Source organism: Leopardus geoffroyi, chromosome B3 (assembly GCF_018350155.1).
Source record: "Leopardus geoffroyi isolate Oge1 chromosome B3, O.geoffroyi_Oge1_pat1.0, whole genome shotgun sequence".
NCBI lineage: Eukaryota > Metazoa > Chordata > Mammalia > Carnivora > Felidae > Leopardus > Leopardus geoffroyi.
Window position 1 is genome coordinate 38,849,507 of NC_059337.1, and position 20,470 is coordinate 38,869,976.

The window sequence follows — 20,470 nt, forward strand, 5'->3', positions numbered from 1 at the left end:
CCACACTTAGTAAGGTTGTGCATAGGTCTTCTTGCACATGTCTGGTTTTATGTATGGAATAAATCCCTACTAAAAAAACTGCTGGGCCAAAAATTGTATTTTAAAATATTGGCGGATATCGCCCTCCACAGAAGCTATGCAAACTTATACTTCAATCGGCAACGTGTGAGGTTGACCGCCTGCCTGTTCACATCCTCGCCAGTACCGTGACAACAAATTTTTTGATCTTTGCTTATCTGACAGGCAAAAGATGGTATCTCTATAATATAAATATGCATTTCTCTTATCATAAGTGGGCCTGCGCAGCTTTCATTCTCAAGATGACATCTGAATTTCCTCTTTGGCAAACTGTTCATCTTACTTGCATTTTTCTATTGAGTTATTAACATATTTTTCTTACTGATTTGAAAGTTCTTTATGTAGTAGGCAATGTAGCCTCTTTTCCAAACATGAGCTGCAAATTAATCTTCCTTGTTTATCATTTGTTTTGCCTCTGGTATTTTTCTGTCATGCTGCAACTTTTCTAATTTTATATGGTTGATTTTCAAGCTTTATACCCTCCAGGTTTCATATCACACTTAGAAAAGACAGGATGATTTTAACTGATGGTTCTCAGGAAAATTTTTCCATTTCTTTAGGGCTTTTACTATTCAGCCATATGAACAGAGAAGTTTCCATCATGCTTGAATCAAAAAATATTTGGGGGAGAATAAACCTTTCACGGAAACAATTTTGCAAGGTATCAGTCTAGAACTATTTGTAGAGTTCTATAGTTCAATAACCAGCACTCGTTGACTACAGGCTTCTGAAATCTTTTCAGATGGTCTTAAAACTATCAGATATGATTTTAGATAATCACTGCAATATCTGAATGAAGCCTTTTATTTTTTTATTTATTTTTTTTTTTTAATTTTTTTTTTTCAACGTTTATTTATTTTTGGGACAGAGAGAGACAGAGCATGAACGGGGGAGGGGCAGAGAGAGAGGGAGACACAGAATGGGAAACAGGCTCCAGGCCCTGAGCCATCAGCCCAGAGCCTGACGCGGGGCTCGAACTCACGGACCGCGAGATCGTGACCTGGCTGAAGTCGGACGCTTAACCGACCGCGCCACCCAGGCGCCCCTGAATGAAGCCTTTTAAATCTACACAGAGAGGACAGAATCTTGCAATCCACATACTTGAAAATAACAGTTTTACAGGTGCTTACTAAAGGAGGAATACTTGGAGCTGGCTTATTACACCAAGGGCTCAAACTCATTCTCTGACTGATGTGGACCATCTATGACAGAACATTAAATATCTGTTTGGTTTTTTTTTTTCAACGTTTATTTATTTTTGGGACAGAAAGAGACAGAGCATGAACGGGGGAGGGACAGAGAGAGAGGGAGACACAGAATCGGAAACAGGCTCCAGGCTCTGAGCCATCAGCCCAGAGCCTGACGCGGGGCTCGAACTCACGGACCGCGAGATCGTGACCTGGCTGAAGTCGGACACTTAACCGACTGAGCCACCCAGGCACCCCTATGACAGAAGATTAGAAAGCTCGGGGCGCCTAGGAACCTAGGTGGCTCAGTCAGTTAAGTATCTGACTCTGGATTTTGGCACAGGTCATGATCTCACAGCTCGTGAGATGGAGCCCTGCATCTGGCTCTGCGCTGACCTCACGGAGCCTGCTTGAGATTCTCTCTCTCTCTCTCTCTCTCTCTCTCTCTCTATCTCTGCCCCTCCCATGCTCACACACGCTTGCCCCCTCTCAAAAATAAATACACATTAAAAAAAAAAAATCTCAGGGCACCTGGGTAGCTCAGTCGGTTAAACGTTCAACTCTTGGTTTTGACTCAGAGCTGATCTCATGGTTTCACGAGTTCAAGCCTCGCGCTGGGGCTCTGCACTGGCAGCACAGAGTCTGCTTGGGATTCTCTCTCTCGGCCCCTCCCCTGCTTGTGCTCTCTCTCAAAAATAAATAAATAAACAAAAAAATCTCAACCTTTTCCCAGCACTCCCAGAGAAGACATCAGGGTAGAAATATCATCACTGAAAGAGGGCACAAAAGTGTGAAGTATGAGCTAGCATTTCAACCTTCTAATCTATTTTTGCTCCTTGTATCCCTATTGCTTGACCTCTTTTAATAAAAGTTCCTCTATCCAGGATGAGAAAAAGCACTCTCCCGTGATTTTTTCCCCCAGAAAAAATACGTTTTACACCTAGAGTTCAGGAAAATTATTTAAAACTGGGCACAAGAGCTACCATAATGTGCCAGTAAAGATTCAGTTTATTTTCTACTGGAATTTATCTGAATAGATTACAAACCATCTTTACCAGGTTTGTGGAAACTCAGATGGTCTACAGGGGCACTGTCACTCAGCTGCCAAACTGTTTTCACCTTCTTCTGACCACCACTGATTTCCACTTTCCATTTCTGTGGCTTCTCACTAAGGAAAGAAGAAACATCAAAGGGGAAAAAAAAGCCCCAGTTATTTCCTTCCTTCCTTTTATACTCACAATTAGCGAAGTCCTCATGTGAGAGGCACTGAGAAAGAAGAGATGAACAGGTCGCAACTCTAAATTTCGGGGTTTGAGTCTGAACTACCTACAGGACACTGAAGTTGGGGATTTACACCTAATTTAGAAACATGGATCTGAAGCTCAGGAGAAGCTAGCGATGGGAGTTATGAATTCTCATTAGCCCAGAGGAATTGAGGCTTTGAGTGTGAGTCCAATCACCCAGGGAAGACGGAAAGCAAGAAGAAAAGAAGGCAGAAGGTGGAGTTCTGGTGAAAAGCCACACAAGAAGCAGGCAGAGGAAGACCCTGAAGAGAGAACTCCTCTCGGTCTCGGAGGGGGACCAGAGAGGTGGAATTAACATTAACACAGAACGCTGTGTCACAGAAATGAAGAAACGGGATGGAGATCCAAGAAAGGAATAGTGTTAAATGCAAAGAGCCTTCTAAGTGCTTACTCATCAGGAGTAAGAATTGGGGGGCCAGCTGATTACACCAGGGGCTAAAGCGCACTCTTTTACTGGCAAGTTGTCCACTGGATTTGGTAATTAGAAGGCCACCAGTGATCTCGGCCAGAGCAGTTTCAAGGAATGACAGGGTTTGGCTACGAGGGAACAAAATAGAGGGAGGATAAAAACAGAGTGGCTTCAGTATGAGAGAAATTTCAAGCACATTACCTGTTGAGGGAAGAGCCGAGGAACCTATCATTTGACACAGCCTGAGTCCATGTGGATGGCCAATCTGTCACCTTAGCCTCGCAGTCCCATACCTCCCCAATCCCAAACCCTCTCATTCCTCACAGGCATATCCTCGACTTGTCGTCATTACCCCGATCACTTTCTTCCCAATCTGTCATTTCCCTTCTGCCTACACTTTCTGCCCTATACTGTGAAGGAATTACAAGTTGAGAGAAAAATGAAAGACTAGAGGCCCAATGGTAGAAAAAGAGAAGACAAAAGGTCTGGGAGAGGAGAGAGGGTGAACTCTACCAGATGGCAGTCAAAGAGCAGGACAGAGATGATTAAGGTTTCAGAGGTGGAGCACAGCTCTTGGTCACGAGACCCCCAGGGAAAGGACAGAGGAGTTGCCCAGGAATTATGGCCAGACTTAAAGTATAATTTAATTACTAAGTTGCTGACCTTTGATATAAGCTTTTTACAGCAGTTGGTCTGACTGGCAGCTGAAAAATGTGTTGCTCGTCAAGAGGATTTTGTTTGTAGTATTTTATGCAGGATCTAAAACAAACAGAAAACAACAAAAAAAGAACCTCTTCTGGAAAAAAAAATGTCCCTTGGAGATAAAGGCTTTCTGGTAATCTAAAGCTCATAAGAGAAACATTTCACCCAGTATCACTAACCAAAACAACAGCAGAAGAATAATTTCAGGGCCACAACAGTAAACAAAAAAACAATGCCTCCTCCCCCCCACAACAAAAAAGTTAGGTTGTTTTTTATTTTGAAAGGATATCTCAATTTTTTTTTCAATTTGTAAAAATTAATAGAAGGCCTATTAAGTTAAGCCAAAGTAAAGGCCTAACTAAGTGGGGGAGGAAGTGGTATCAGAAAAAGAAAACCAGTAAGAATCAAAAGAGAGACAAAGATATAGCCTCCATGGTTTTCAGATTCTGGGGAATTAAAGAGTTAACTCATTTACACTCTTCATCTTTAATGAAAATAAATGTTAGATTCTGTAAACAATAATAATTTCAAATATTTCCCTTTACAACTGAGGCAAATTCTAAATTCGGGAAAGGCAATGGTACATTTCCTTCCGCAGGGAATAAGAAACCCAGTCCATCCACTGGATGGCTCACTCATTTCGACCGTGAGGCTTCAAATACACATAAGACACCGGCAACCCATGTAGGAGGCTCATTCCAAACTGTTTCTAGCCAAACTGATTGGCAGAATCTCTAAAATTACAGCAGTGCTATTGGCAGAAGTCGGATAATAGTATTTGGTTTCGTTCAATTACCACTGGAGGTCTAGCAATGATTACTTTGGCCCAAATGTATAAGGATATAAAGAAAAGAAGAAGGAAATATTCATGAAGCACCCGTTAGGTGTCAGCTACTTTAGACACATTACATCATTTCATCCTGACAACAAACACTTTAAGTTATTAGTTCCTGTTTACAGATAAGAAAATACGATGCAGCGAAAGGAAACTTCCTCAGAAAGTCCCAAAATGCTAGAGCCAAGTATCAAACCTGAGTCCTTCTGAATCCAAAGCCCTTCCTTCCTCTGACAGGGGCTCAGAACCATTCTGCTACTGTGAAGACAGGGTGTACAGATTCTACCCAAACTGATAATAAAAACTGCACACATTTTGGCCCCACCTATTTCATGAGAGACTACATTTTTATGTGGAAGGAACAAGAGCAATACTTACTGTGTTAAAGCAAAGAGGAGCTCATGTTGGGGTTTAATGAAAAGCATGCAACTGACTAATATTTCTAGAATATGGTGGAGTTTTTGAACACGACACACCTGTTCTTGTATATCTACTGATGGAGTTATGAAATATTCCTGGAACAGAAAACAGCAAAATAAGGAGTTAAAAGAGCACGAGCAATCTTGGGGCGCTTGGGTGGCTCAGTCAGTTAAGTGTCCAACTCTTGGTTTCGGCTCAGGTCATTGTCTCACGACTCCTGGGTTCTAGCCCCGCAGTGACAGTACGGAGCCTGCTTGGGATTCTGTCTCCCTCCCTCTCTGCCCCTCCCCTGCTCACACTCTCTGTCTTAAAAATAAATAAACATTAAAAAAAAAAAAAAAAGAAGAAGAAGAAAAGCAATCTTTAGGAAGAATATGGCTATGCTTGCTAAGCCTAAACTATGCTTAACTAATAGGGGGGTAAAAAATGGAGGCAGCCAGACAGAATTTACCACCTTTCAATACTACTCTTCAAACTAAACTATAAGCAAAATTGTCACTGAGAACATGCTCAGCAAACTGTTACATTATCTGGTTAACACAAATTCGAGAACTGCCTCACCAAGGAGGCCCAAGTGGGTAACTAATACTACCCACCAAGCTCTCCAGATGGAATGACTGGCAAATCCACAAGATAATTCTTAACTTCAATACCCTTGCCAGGTTGATGGGAGTGTCCACCTCTAAAAACAGGTAACAAGTACCAAGAAATTAATCAAGTGTATTGATAAGCTTCCAGTCTCATCTGAAACTGGCAAATAGGTACCACCCTTTGAAAAAAGAAATTTGGCAATGTATGTCAAGCATCATAAAATACTCAGACCTCATCCTATTTCTGAGAAAACACCCTAAGGAAATAATCCACGGTAAATAACGGTAGGCAGAATTCTATGATGGCCCCCAAGATTCCCACCACCTGAAATACACATCTTGTAATAATCCCTTCTCCTTCATAGGCCAGAACTTGACAGATGGTGCTTCCATGATTAGGTTACTAAGTGACTGACTTTGAATTGATCAAAAGGGAGACTGTCACTATGACCTACCTAATCAGGTGAGCCTTTTAAAAGAAGGTGAAGCATTAGAGATGCTCTCCTGCTGACTCTGAAAAAACTGCCCGCGCTGTGGAGAAGGCCACATGGCAAGGACCCAAAAACAATCCCTAAGATCTGAGACCGGCCCTGGACCAAAAAACTAGCAAGGAAATGGGAACTTTGGTCATAAGGCCACAAGGAAATGAATTCTGCCAACAACAAATGGGGGAACTTAGAAGTAGATCTTTCCCTAGTCAAGCAGATGGCAGACACCTTGATTTCAGCCTTGTGAAACTCTTAGCAGACTACCCAGCTAAAATGTGCCCAACTCCCAACCCCAGGAAACTGTGACGCAGTAAGTCTGTGTTCATTTAAGCTTTTAAGTTTGTAGTACAGTGGTCCCCCCTTTATCCAAGGTTTCACTTTCCATGGTTTCAAACCTCTTAGAAGGTCAACAGTAGCCAAACGCTAGGTCACAACACTTACATCTTTCACCTCACTTGATCTCACTGGCATTTTATCATCTTGTAATATCACAAGGGTGAGTACAATACAGTAAGATTTTAAGACAGAGACCACATCCACATAACTTTTATTATAGTTTATAATTGTTCTATTTTTAGCTACTGCTGTTAATCTCTGTGCCTAACTTATAATCTCTGTGCATAACTTTATGATAGGGAAGTGTGTATAGGGAAAGACATAGTATACACAGGATTCAGTACTACCATACTTTCAAGCATCTACTGGGTGTCATGGAATATGTCCCCCAGAGATGGGAACTACTATAATTTGTTATGTTATAACAGGAAACTAACACTAAGGGAAAAGCATTTGAATTATTTGAAGTAGGAGATGACTTGTTTTAAAAGACATCTTTCTGTGCCTTAGGCCTACAGAGTCACTGGGGCCCAGGAATTAGCAATTCAACTAGCCTTCTAGGAGGTTCTCCAAATTTAAGGACTATTGTATCAAAAACCTGGAGTCAAACCATATTAAAAGAAAAAAACAGGCATATGAAATGACTGGGGCGGGGGGTGGGGTGGGGTGGGGAATGCATGAAAATAAAGAATACCCTTTCTCTGTTATATATTTGCCTGTCTGTCTATGTTTCCTAGGTCCTAGGACAAGGGCTGGCACAGAACAGGTATTTAGTATCTGCAGGTAGGATGACTGAATTAAAAGAAAAGCCAACTTTAGAATAAAAGAACAGGGGCAATCAACAGTCAGTCGAGTGTCCAACTTCGGCTCAGGTCATGATATAGTGGTTCGTGGGTTGGAGACTCACATCAGGTTCACTGCTGTCAGCACAGAGCTGGCTTCGGATCCCTGTCCCCCTCTGTATGCCCCTCCCCTGCTTGCACACACTCTCTCTCTCTCAAAACTAAATAAGCATTTAAAAAAAAAACAACAAAACACGGGCACCTGGGTGGATCAGTTGGTTGAGTTACCTCCACCTTACTCAGCTTCAACCTAAGACTTCGGCTCAGGTCATGATCTTGCCATTCCCGAGTTCGAGCCCCTCATCAGGCTCTGTGCTGACAGCTCAGAGCCTGGAGCCTGTTTTAGATTCTGTGTCTCCCGCTCTCTCTATGCCTCTTCCCCACTTGCGCTCGGTCTCTCTCTCTCTCAAAAATAAACATTAAAAAAAAAAAAAGAATAAAAGGACAAACTCACCAAATGATTCAAAGATGCAAGTTCCTGACCTAGTAAGAAAACACACAGATATACAAATAAGCTTTAGGTATCGCCTATTACTTGTTAAGGAACCTTAGTAAAATTTTGCAGAGCTCCTATATAAAAGAGATGCTCCAGCCAAATAGTTCCCCAGAAATAGACAAATTTTCTGGCACATTACACCATGAATATATATTAATACTATTCTAAAAGTGATCACAGCTTGCCTCTAATAAAAACAACCAAGTGTTGGGTATTAAAACAGCATCTCACAGAAAGGTTTCTTTTTATTTAATACACTAACCTCATAGAATCTCAAAATGTTTGAACTAAAAACACAAACCAAAACTAGAGTTAAATTTAATCTCTTTATCAAGGAGAAAAGTAAGTCCCAGCGAAGAGAAGTGCTGGTCTCACAGAGAACCAGGGGTAAAGCCAGGGCTATAAATGACTAGGGCCAAGTAGAAAGATAAAATCTGAGAATACTTATGGCTGATGATTGTGACACGCTTTTTCATTTTTTGAGCAGGGAAAGGGACTCACCTATGAAAAAACTGATATAATCTTTCTTTAGTTTGTCCAGACCAATTTCCAAAAGCATCTTAACTGGAACAGTCCCACTGAGAGAAATTGTATCCATGGTTCCGTGATAAGACTGATGAATAAGCTTACTTAGTAAACTGTTACTCCCACTATGGAGCTAGAAATCAAAACAAATTTATAAAACCATAAATAAAAATATAAACAAATCAATAAACAAAAGAAAAACAAACTGCATGGGCTACGAGCTAAAAATGTGTAAGCTTGCATTTTTAGTCTCCTGATACTATAAATAGTGTGAATAAAAAACCCTGATTTACAAACGTGTCAGCTCCTGAAGGGTCATTCCTATATGATTCGCTGGAGTCCAAAGCAACTATGAAGAGTTTCAACTTATCACCCCCAGATACGGTTCCACCAAAGAGAAGACAGAGTTGGTTCTCTGAAGCTCTGCAACTAGCAATTCTTTTCTCCTAGCTGATTAAGTGCTCCTGGGCGTCTTTCCTAAACTGAACATCTTCATCTGCACGGAAAACTCCCGCCCTCGGTGGTCTATTCACTGGTCAGGAGGAACTCCCTGGCTACAGACATCCTAACTAGATCATTTGCAAATTAAGATGTGTGAACTTACAGACCTAACAGATGTTCCAAATGTTAAGCACTTTGTTTTAGAGATACCTGAAATATTGGCCATTTTGTCCCTAATATCTATTATCTCTAATCTTCATCATCACCTTTTGCATTTCCCTTTGTTTAATAAAAACGATTTTCGTGTTGTTTGCACTCACTGCACAGGGCAGGGATATACTTGCAAATGCCTCACACAGAGACTAGGATGAGAGAAACTCTATGGCCATTGTTAAAACACCTACAGCCACCATTGCCCAGTTAGGGGCAGAGCTCACATGCCTTTGCTTTGCAGTTGATCTTTGTTCCCACCCATGGAAGTTTCTAAGTTTTAGAGTCGTGAACTGGCAGATACACTATTTCAAAGAATTCCTACAAAATGAGGAATGTTTCTAGTTTTTTACTTAGCTTTCTCTTGATTGTAAAAGCACAAGTTCATTGTGGAAAATCCCTAAGTATAGAAATGTATAATGCAGTTGGAAAACCTCATTTGTAACCCTAGCACCAGAGGTGACTGCTGTTAACATTCTGATTTATTTGTATCCATGTTTTTCCCTTCAAAATTTACTTTTTTAATGCAATAGTGGATAATCCTTTCTTTTTACTGCAGATTGTAAGCGTTTCTCCACCGATCATCTGTCAGCACCATTTTTAGCAAAGATGTGGCTGTATCATTCTTTACTTATGGTCCATTAACGAGAAGTTTATGTCATTTATAACTTTTTGCTACCAGAAATGAGGTTGTGATAACTATTCTAATGCGTAAAATCTTGATACATATTCCTGTGTAGAGCTCAGGGTGGATCCGAAGAAACAAATTAATGATTTAAAGGGTGTGCATGATACATCTGGAGAATATTTAACCCTAAAACAACACCACGAGGTAGATACTCTTCCTCCTCCTACTTTACAGATGAGGAAACTGGGGCACAGAGACCTAACGACACCTGCCCAAGTTTACACAGCTAAGAAAGCAGCAGGGCTGGAATTAAACTCAGGCAGTCTGTTCCCAAGCCTATGCCTTAACCTTCATGCTCAGCTGCTGAAAAAGGGTTCTAATGCACACTACTAAACCTACCCATGGTTGTATATCACCACGTTGTAGACTCTGGATGATCAGCGTGAAACATTTCACCAAGTCTTGATAAGAAATCACACCTTGCAAAACAAGTCAGTCCAACATTACTTTCATGGTATTTCTGCAGATCAAATATATCATTAATCTTAAGGATACACAAATAAGTAGAGGACAAGTATCTGTATTTTATGGATGGGGGAAAGGGAAAGAAAATAAAGACGAATAGAAAGATTTAACACATTTCTAAAGTAAACTCAGTGTCACAAAATAACACAGTGAAACATTAAGGAACATCTTTTCCTTTTTCTAATAATTATAATGCCACTAAGGTGTATGTTTTGGTTCATATAAACATAACATTAAAACCACCTACGTCTTATGCTCAAGGCAGGAGAAAAATGGACTCTATAAATTGCCTTGTCTTAGTACAATTCTTGAGTAGAATGTGCCAATACATTATTAGAAATGAATCTGATAAAATAGGAACCAGGCTTCCACACAAGACTAATAGTACACGTTGTATGATTTTCAAAGACTTAAAAAGTAAGCCTAACAAATAACAGGAAACATTTTATTTTACAATCATGGTAGACACATACTACTGCTCATTTTGAACCACAGCTGCTCAGCAAAATCGAGATCGCCCCGCACTGTGAAAAGACACTCGATGGTACGGTCAACTGCAGCACTGTCATGCTTCACTGTCTGAGAAAGAAGCATTAGAGAAGACTCAGTTTATTAAAAAAGAAAAGAGGGGCGCCTGGGTGGTTCAGTTGGTTAAGCGTCCAAGTCTTGATGTCAGCTCAGGTCATGATCTCATGGTTTGTGGGATCAAAGCCCGAGTCGGGACCTGTGCTGACAGCACAGAGCCTGCTTGAAATTCTCTTTATCCCCCAACTCAAAATAAATAAATAGACTTAAAAAAAAAAAAAAAGAAACAAAAAGAAAAATAGTTTAAGGACAGCAAGCTTTTAAATCATGCTCTGAGGAAATGTGGATCCACAGATGTGAGTGAATTTTCTAGAACTTCATTCACTAATGAGGAGATACAAATCAACTGACCGTGAAAAATTGGACCCTTAAATTGTTTTAAAAGTGTGATGCCTAAAGCAAGCATTCAACTTTCCTTCTATGCAAAAATACTTAATTAAATGAATTTGTCTCCATTTTCCTGTTCATCAAATGACAACCTATTTAACTTAACTTAATGATACCAAGAAAGGCATTACCATCTTATAGCATATTAACATAGAGTCATTTCTGCTTCTCTTCAGTTGATCAACTAATAATATGTACTTATTAGTTCTCATCAAAAGCATTTATTAGTTCTTAAGGAAAACAATCACCAGTGCTGACTTTAAAGACCAAGAAAAAAAAGTACCCTCAAAACACTGCCTTTCTGTACCAGATCCATTTGAAATGGTAGGACATGAAGGGTAACAGTACAACCAAATCGTAAAAGCTGTTTCAGTGCATGTTGCTAACTGATAAGGATTGCTTACCTCTGTGTCTTTTTTTGTAGAATCACCAAATCCATCCAGCTTATTTAAGTCTAGAAAAGTAGCAAAAGCTTATTAACTCTAGATTTTATCTTTCTGCTTTCTAAATTATTTCCATCCTAATCCTACTTTCAAATGGTAAATGAGGACAGCAGAAATACAACCAGGGATTTTAGCAAATTACTTAACTCTCTAATGGAGGTTATGATAGATACCCAGCTGGTAAGGGTGTGGGGGTGTTCTGAGATACAGTGAAAGCCCCTGACACACATTGCTGGGCACATGGTAGGTGCTCAAAGGTTTCTCTTCCATCCCTCTTTTCATACAATCTCGAATACAGCTGCGATATATAAAATTTAAATTCAATATTAATTCTTAAAATTACTTAGACCTCTACTACTAGTAATTCAGAACAAATCTGTCCCTCTGACCATGACAGACCTCACAGCTTCATATATATCCCAAGCAAAAGGAATACCACGCCTAAAAAGACAACTAATTTTTGAATTTAGAAAGTATAAATTCGCAACTAAGAAAAATAAACAGTATAAAGAGAGCATGAGTTAGGAAAACAAAGACCATTCAGAAATTCCTGCACAAGATCAACAGCAGACTTTACTTCCAGAGGCTCAGGCCATTCGCTTACACCCGTCCTCAAACCATCAGCCAAGACCTATGGGAGATTAAAAAAAAAAAAAGAAACCCAAAATTTTTTAGCAAAAAACATAATTTAATCAGTAGGAATATATTTCATAATATTGGTCATCATAAAATTTTTTGAATGACTAACCACAAGCCAGGAATAGTTCTAAGTGTTTTATATGTAGTATGGTACGTAATCCTCACAAAAACCCCATCAGGCAGATATTACCATCATCCCTTTTCCTGAGACCAGAGGTGAAGTAACTTGCTCAAGGACATACACCCAGTAATCCGATACCAAACACGGTGTTCTAACGATGATGCCATGTGCATAGGTGCTGAGGATTCCAGAGTAATGAGCCTACCCTGAAGATGCTTTTAACTTTGGTTAAAAAGGACCAACAGGGCACCTGGGTGGCTCAGTCAGTTAAGTGTCCGACTTCGGCTCAGGTCGTGATTTCACGGTTCGTGAGTTCGAGCCCCGCGTCAAGCTCTGTGCTGACAGCTCAGGGGCTGGAGCCTGCCTCGGATTCTGGGTCTCCCTCTCTCTCTGCCCCTCCCTCGCTTGCTCTCTCTCTCTGTCTCAAAAATAAACATTAAAAAAAAAAAAAAAAAAAAGGACCGATAATCCCGGTGCAATAATCAGGGAACAACAAATGTGAAACTGAATGGAAGTTTATATAAAAATAATATAAATGTATATGCCTATACATACATTATCTAAACCAAAGGAAAGGGGGTCAACATAGGCTGGAATCACCACGGGAACAATGTGAAACATCAGCTGAACTCAAATGTGGGAACTGTGAGCTGTAGAGAAGGGAAGGAGCATGGAAGAAGATGAAGAGGGTGGGGTGGAGTCCGGTTGTGGCAGAGAAAACATGCAGGGAACGGTGGGAAATGAGATCAGAAGGAACAGGGGCTATACAGAAATACAGATCTTAAAACCTGGAAAGATTTTTGGGGGCACCTGTCTGGCTCAGTCAGAAGAACATGTGACCCTTGATCTCAGGGTCTTGAGTTCAAGCCCCACATTGGTTATAGAGATTACTTAAAAATAAAATCTTTAAAAAAAGGAAACAAAAACATGAAAAGATTTATTTCATATGAAAGACAACAGCCATTGTTGATTGTTTGGTAGGAAAATGACATGACCAAGTAGTTAAAAATTCATGTCAGAAATACCCAAGATGGATTCTAAAGAAAAAAGGAAGTACAAGGTTTCTCAATAGAAGTGATATCATTTTCCACCCCCAGGGGATCTTTGGAAAAATTTGCAGATAATTTTTGGTGTCACAGTGACTGGAGGTACCGGGGCACTTTGAGCATTTAATCTGGCAGGGGCCAAGGTTGTTAGCATCCTTGTGTTCCCAAACCACGAAGAATGATTCTGCCTAAAACACCACCAGTGTCCCTGTTGAGAAACAATGAATGACCTTTAGACTGGTCCAGGAAGGAGGTGATAAGGGCCTTAACTAAGATGGGCAGTGACAAAAAGCTTAAAGGCGAAAAAAGAACAGTTTATTAGAGAGGGAGGGAGGGAGGGAGAGAGGGAAGGAGATGAGGAAAAAATTTTTTAAAAAACCCTATCAATTTACAAAAATACAAGGCATTGAACTTGGAGAGACTGTGGTCATGTGCACATCTAAGATCCTGTGAAGTTATAAGGGAGGTTATAACAAAACATGGACTTGCAAGTCAGACAGACAGACAGACAGACATGTCTTTGAATCAGGTCTTCCACAAACCAACTACTGATGTCTCAAGCAAAGTAACTGAACCATCTAGCACCACATGGATGGCACACAGTGGCAGCTTCTAGTTGTGGTAGTTAAGCGGTAGCAGTAAAAATAGCTCTCACTAAACTAAAATATAAGGTTTCTAGCCTGGAAAATTGAAGGAATGGTAGAACCACAGCCAGAAATGGGAGGTTCTCTGAGGGAGATCTAGTCTGGAGAAGATCTCAAGTTTCCTTTTGGAAATACTGAGTTTGAGAGCAACAGCAGCGGACCAGTATCCGCTTAAAGAAAAGAAGAGAGTCTGGGGGCATCTGGGTGGCTCAGTCAGTTAAGCGTCCGACTTCAGCTCAGGTCATGATCTCACGGCTTATGGGTTCGAGCCCTGCGTCGGGCTCTGTGCTGACAGCCTGCTTCGAATTCTCTGCCTCCCTCTCCCTCTGCTCCTCCCCCGCTTGTGCTCTCTTTGCCTCTCAAGAATAAATAAACGTTAAAAAAAATAATTGAAAAAGAAAAAGAGAGTCTGGAGTTCCCTCATAAAGATATTAGTCAAACCACTGAATGGACAGAGCTCGTCAGAGCTGCCAGTGTGTGGGGAGAGGAGGGCAGAGACATGTGGAGAGAAATATGATGGAAGGCCACAGGAAGGATCCTGAGAAAGGATTCTTTCCAGAAAGAAAGGTACCAAGTTTTGTACAAAAAGGGAAATAATAATCAGAGGTAAAGGTACCATGTATGCGTGGTACCATGCCAGATGTCGAGGACACAGAGTACCTGGCACTCAAGTGTAGGAGGGGAGACGGAGAAGTAAACAGACTAGCGGGGTTGATAAACACCCGACAAGCGGTGTGTGTGAAGTGCTCTGGCAGCACAAAGCAGAGGCAACACATGCCATTCTGAGGGAGCAGTGCGATCATCCTGGTGACGATGTCACAGACAGCTCGCCCGGCACACGGGTGGGAGAAGGGCACACTACACAGGTCAAGACACACTCACCACAAAGTGACAGAGTGACAGGACCAAGGTACTGTAAACGGGCCAGGGTTGGGGGCGGGGGGGGGGGGGTGGTCAGTGGGAAAAGTAGGGTGTGAGGTTAAACTAAAAAAGTAAGAGCCAAAAAGAACAGGAAAAGATTCTTCAAAGCCAGTAGCCATCAGGGAAATGCAAACCAAAACCATAATGAGATACCATTTCATCCCCACTAGGATGGCTCTGATAATGATAAGACCACACGAAGTGTTGGCAAGGATACGGAAAAACTGGAACGGAAACTGCTGGTAGGAATGTAAAACTGTACAGCCACTTTGGAAAACAGTTATGGTTTGACAGCTCCTCCAAAGCTTAAACATAGTTACCACAATGACCCGGCAACTCCATTCAGAAGATATGAAAACATATGTCCCATAAAACTTGCTCTAGACTGCTCATGGCAGTATTCATAATAGTCAAAAAGTAACAACAATCGAAATGCCTATCAGCTGATGAATGGATTAACAAAATGTGGTATATCTATATAATAGAATGCTATTTGGCAATGAAAAGAACAGAGTACTACAAAATAGTAGATTACTGGCTGCTAGAGGCTGGTGAGGGTGGGAGGTGACTGCTAATCAGCACAGGGTTTCTTTTTAGGATGATAAAAATGCTCTAAAATTATATATGGCCACGGTTGTACAACTCTGTAAGTATACTAAAAACCACTGAATTGTATACTTAAAACAAGTGGATTTTATGGGATATAACTTCTACCTCAATAAAGCTTAAAAAGAAAAGAAGTAGGGGCGCCTGGGTGGCGCAGTCGGTTAAGCGTCCGACTTCAGCCAGGTTACGATCTCGCGGTCTGTGAGTTCGAGCCCCGCGTCGGGCTCTGGGCTGATGGCTCAGAGCCTGGAGCCTGTTTCCGATTCTGTGTCTCCCTCTCTCTCTGCCCCTCCCCCGTTCATGCTCTGTCTCTCTCTGTCCCAAAAATAAATAAACGTTGAAAAAAAAAAAATTTAAAAAAAAAAAAAAAAAAGAAAAGAAGTAGGCAGGACACCTTCTTGAGATTCAATTTGTAGAATGGAGTAAAACTCAACAAAACATAAAGTTCTTGAAACACATGCTCATTAATCTTTAGCATGAATCAAAATCCCAGTTATTAACAAGCAGATTATACACGCGTTTGGCATAAATTGGCAGCTGATCCACCTAAAAGAGGGGAATCCACTGTAAGAATAGAAACCAAATACTCTCGTAAAAAGGTGGAAGAAGAGCAGCTATAAACTATCTAACAAAGGATACCCGTAAAGGACAACTACCACACAGTAAAATCAGACAGCCCGAATTGCCGAGCATATCTAATGAATACATAACAACTGGAACAAATTTTGAACACAAACTAAATAATAATGATACTAGCAAACACTTTTATGAAAATGTAAAGTTTAATGCAAGTTACAAATTCCAGTAGGATACTCACAAGGAGAAATTTCACTTCTCTCTGGAGATGATTCAAAGGACCTCTGGGCTCTCCCGATTCCACTTTAATATTCTAAAAAAGTTCCCAAAGTCAGTTTTCACTGGAAATCCCATCTTTTCTGCACAAGGGTCACAGTTACTTGCGTTTCAAATTCCCCACACATTAAAACATGTATTTCCTAAAGCACTAATGAACGTAAGTAGGGTAATACTGCACTTAGAATATCATACCCAGAGACACCATAGATCCTGTCCATCCCGATACAGTAACCTAAACTCATGCCACCACCCACTCTCGACTCCGCCATCCTACCTATGTGGAACATCTGCTCTCCTGCCCTTTCCCACTGAATTTCCAAAAGACACGTGGGAGAAATGTAAACAAATACATCTTAAGACCCAATGACAAACTTAGCATTCATTTCCACGTACCAAAAATAACCGCCCCCTAATAAATATGTTCAGTAGACTCCTAACTAAACCAACAGTGTACTGTCTTAGCCAGAAGAGAAAAGCATTAAGAACATAATTATCCATAATCCCGCCACCCTGGGGGAATAACAATTAGCCCCGTCCAGGCTTCCGTGTACAGTTTTTTAAAACATAGTTGAGATCCTACGGTATACACTGTTTTGTACATCTTCCTTTTTTCTGCTTAATAAGAATATCCTGTTATTATTAAAGACATTTTACATCATGATTTTTAAAGAATATACAATATTTCATTAGGGAAATCTACTTTAATCATTTCCCTATTGAACATTCAGGTTTGTTTTTAATATTTTAGAAACACGGTTATTATCACGATATGAAACTATCTTTGTACATAAATTTTTTGCCAGCAATTCCGATTAACTTAAGTCAGATGCCTAGAAATATAAATATAAAGCGAAAAGGCCTGACAGCCCAAATTGCTAAGCGTATCTAACGAATACATAACAACTAGAAAAAATTTTGAACACAAACTAAATAATAATGATACTAGCAAACACTTTTATGAAAATACAAAATTTAATGCAAGTTACTGTATTGCCAGTATCTGCAATCTTTTAAGAACAGGAGAGATAAGTCATTTTGATCATTTCACTCGGGTCCCAACTCAAGAGACTTTATTAATCACTAGAAAACTCTTAAGTTACATAACTGCAGCACTGTGGGCAACTGACAGATCAGATCGCCCGGCAAAACCTCCACCCACTGCCCTGGTGAGACCTCAGGGGTGAGCTGGGCCTCAGAGCTGTCCGGCGAGGGCTAGGGCTGGCGCTGGCAGCATGCAGCACCAGCAACAAGCAAGCGAAGAGTAAATCCACACTGAATAAATTCAACATAAGATAAAGTTTGCTCCTACCAGGGTTGCAGTTGAGGAAAGTGGAGGGGTTTGAAGAATCTCATCCACGGGACTCCAGGAAATATCCAAAGTGATCGTAGTCTGTGATGCGGCAAGTGTGTCGTCCAAGGCCGTGGACTTAAACAGCTCATACTGGGCAAAGCCCCTGGCTGTTACCTGAAAAAAGCATATCCAGCCAACCCGACCCTCTGTTAGCTACGCTTTCACATGGCCAAAGGCCCATTATCGAAACTACCTTGGTTCTTTTCCCAGCAAAAGAAAAAGCACCACAATTTTATCCCAAATGGAAAAATAAGACCATTCTTTTTCATCACAGAGACTGGCTAAAAAGCAAGAAGGCATCTACTTTTAGTCACTAGCCAATATAAAAATAAACACAAACATTTTGATACTATAAAAAAAACACATCTAGTCCTATTAGGAGTGAAAAAAGCATTAAACAAGGGAGGCACATCCATAACAGTTTGAAGAAAATAACGTGAGCAGAAGAGAAATACTTACAGTAGACAAGTGATGTCTTTTCTTATGTGAACTTTTTAGGTCTTCAAGATTTACAGAATAATTTTTATCAGCTATAAGACATAAAAGGAAACATCATTTTAAAGGTACAATTCAGGGGCGCCTGGGTGGCGCAGTCGGTTAAGCGTCTGACTTCAGCCAGGTCACGATCTCGCGGTCCGTGAGTTCGAGCCCCGCGTCGGGCTCTGGGCTGATGGCTCAGAGCCTGGAGCCTGTTTCCGATTCTGTGTCTCCCTCTCTCTCTGCCCCTCCCCCGTTCATGCTCTGTCTCTCTCTGTCCCAAAAATAAATAAACGTTAAAAAAATAAATAAATAAAAATTAAAAAAAAAAAAAAAAGGTACAATTCAAAATTCTATGGTTAGAGCTAAAAAAAACTAGGATCCCTCAAATTCTAAGGGCACCACAACTTAACACTAGTAATTGTTAAAATTAAATAAATCCTCAGATGAAATGTTGACAGAAGGAGGAAAGTTGCGGGGGGGGGGGGGGGGGCCGGGGGTTGCCTGCGTGGCTCAGTCGGTTAAGCATCCAACTCTTGATTTTGGCTCAGATCATGATCTCATGGTCCAGTTCGTGAAATGGAGCCCCGAGTCAAGTTGGGCTCTATGCTGACAACAGGAAGCCTGCTTGGGATTCTCTCTCCCTTTCTCTCTGCCCACCTGCCCCCCACTTGTGCGCACATTCTTCTCTCTCTAAATAAATAAATAAACATTTAAAAAAAAGGGAGGGGGGAAGAAAAGTGGAGCAAAGGCCAATACTGAAACCATGCCCCATACGATAAAAGAAGTTGAAACAGCAGAAAATTTAAAGCTTGTTTTTCAGAGACCTGTTTCCCTCTAATCAGCTATTGTGTCTTTTCAGATCCCACTAATAAATCTACTAGATGTCTCTCTAGAAACCTGGACTCGGGGTCGACGGAAATGGCTCCAGCCAATGAAAAAGCAAGGCTCTGCATCCCCAAGGTAACAAGCCCCGGACGCCATTATCCAATTTATACGGGCTCTTGAAGCATATCATGCCTTGTTCTGGGGTTAATCTCCACTCCAAAGGGAACGTGGGATAGACGTTACATACATTTGCTCAATGTGCACGCTCCATCTTTCCCCAAGCATAGTCACAAGCTTCCCCCATCCTTTTCCTCAGTAAGTATGCGATCTCAACTCCTATGATTATAAAAAACTTGCTCTAATCTCAGTCAGGAAGGCAGTTTGGGGATTACTCCCCAGCCCTCTCAATGAGCTGCCCTTCTGAGTATAAAACTTTCTCAGCCTCAAACCCAGTGACTCAGGGATTAGGTTTACTGCAGACTGAACACACAAATCTGATTTTAGGGTTCAGTAACAATGCTTCTACCAAAAGTATAATTAAACATCTACTATGAGATCGGAATTATATTGTCATTACATTCAATTTTTTTTATCTTCCAATGAAAATTTCCAAAAATACACACATATAAATCAAATGAAACCCAAATAAAACTAGTAAACAAAACCATAAACTTCTGTTCAGAGTTTTGGAGATCTGTTTCTGGAGTATCTCCTGTATGCCCCAAGTTACACACCGGAGTAGGTCCATAGTGGCTGACAAGTTCCATCGTGTGCACTTCCCCTCTTAACAATTTCAGTTTTCAGTACAAATCACAGCACAATAACGACCCAAATAAATACTCACACCCCCACAAAAGTAAGAAGAGTGAGCTCTCACCTTTAGAACTGACCGTATATAAGACAATTCCTGTAATGTTGTCATTTGTGGTGACAAGCTCAGCTCCCAGCCAACAGGTCCCTTCAGGATCTGAACTGTCACACCTCACCCACAGGGCAGGAAGGGCAGTAACTGGATGATTAATCTTCAAGTGGGTCATATTAGGATTGTGAGCCATAGTGTAAAGTCCAATTAACTGCCTTGAAAACAAGAGTACGAAGAATAAATTATAAATAGTGACTGCTGACCAGTCAACTTTTCTTTTTCAAAGATACTACGAAGGGTATCTACGATTGTGACACTGATCCTACTTCTGATCACCAAGATTCTGCACCAACTGTATTATGTGGGAGTTTTCCTCATACCAAGTAATTCTAACACCAGCCAGGTATCCTACAATTCAACTCAATTCTGACACTATCTACCCAGAGACAGCATCAGATCCCACAGATTAAGGCTCAGTCCTACAAGACTGGCTCCACCCCCTACTTTTAGATGCCAAATGCAAGTCCAGGTTGACACCTGTGCTTCTGAAGGGCCAGCTGTGAACCAGACGTTCTAACAACCTCCTCTTTGGGTTCGATTAATTTGCTAGAGCAGCTCACAGAACTCAGAAAAACATTTTACTTGCTAGATCACTGGTTTATTATAAAAGGATAGAGCTCAGGAGCAGA

General features: G+C 40.9%; 1 protein-coding gene and 1 long non-coding RNA gene across 7 annotated transcripts in view; one reads left to right on the forward strand and one right to left on the reverse strand.

The window, feature by feature from the left end:
- Positions 1 to 20,470, reverse strand: part of ZWILCH (zwilch kinetochore protein) — a 37,709-nt gene that overhangs the window by 3,631 nt on the left and 13,608 nt on the right. For 2 of the 6 annotated variants that reach the window (XM_045449348.1, XM_045449347.1), the window contains 13 exons: positions 19,797 to 19,996; positions 18,074 to 18,144; positions 17,573 to 17,728; positions 16,226 to 16,297; positions 11,969 to 12,062; positions 11,393 to 11,442; positions 10,490 to 10,595; positions 9,891 to 9,970; positions 8,189 to 8,345; positions 7,646 to 7,674; positions 4,894 to 5,030; positions 3,642 to 3,737; positions 2,321 to 2,433 (listed from right to left, as the gene is read on the reverse strand). In XM_045449348.1, the coding sequence (XP_045305304.1) occupies positions 2,321 to 2,433; positions 3,642 to 3,737; positions 4,894 to 5,030; positions 7,646 to 7,674; positions 8,189 to 8,345; positions 9,891 to 9,970; positions 10,490 to 10,595; positions 11,393 to 11,442; positions 11,969 to 12,062; positions 16,226 to 16,297; positions 17,573 to 17,728; positions 18,074 to 18,144; positions 19,797 to 19,996 (1,361 nt within the window). Of the gene's footprint in view, positions 1 to 2,311; positions 2,434 to 2,479; positions 3,107 to 3,641; positions 3,738 to 4,893; positions 5,031 to 7,645; positions 7,675 to 8,188; positions 8,346 to 9,890; positions 9,971 to 10,489; positions 10,596 to 11,392; positions 11,443 to 11,968; positions 12,063 to 16,225; positions 16,298 to 17,572; positions 17,729 to 18,073; positions 18,145 to 19,796; positions 19,997 to 20,470 lie in introns of those variants that run through there. The other 4 variants (XM_045449343.1, XM_045449349.1, XM_045449346.1 and 1 more) reach the window with 3 other exon arrangements.
- Positions 14,675 to 15,019, forward strand: LOC123582854. Its single transcript, XR_006704616.1, has 2 exons — positions 14,675 to 14,791; positions 14,973 to 15,019. It is a non-coding gene; the product is annotated as an uncharacterized LOC123582854 (long non-coding RNA).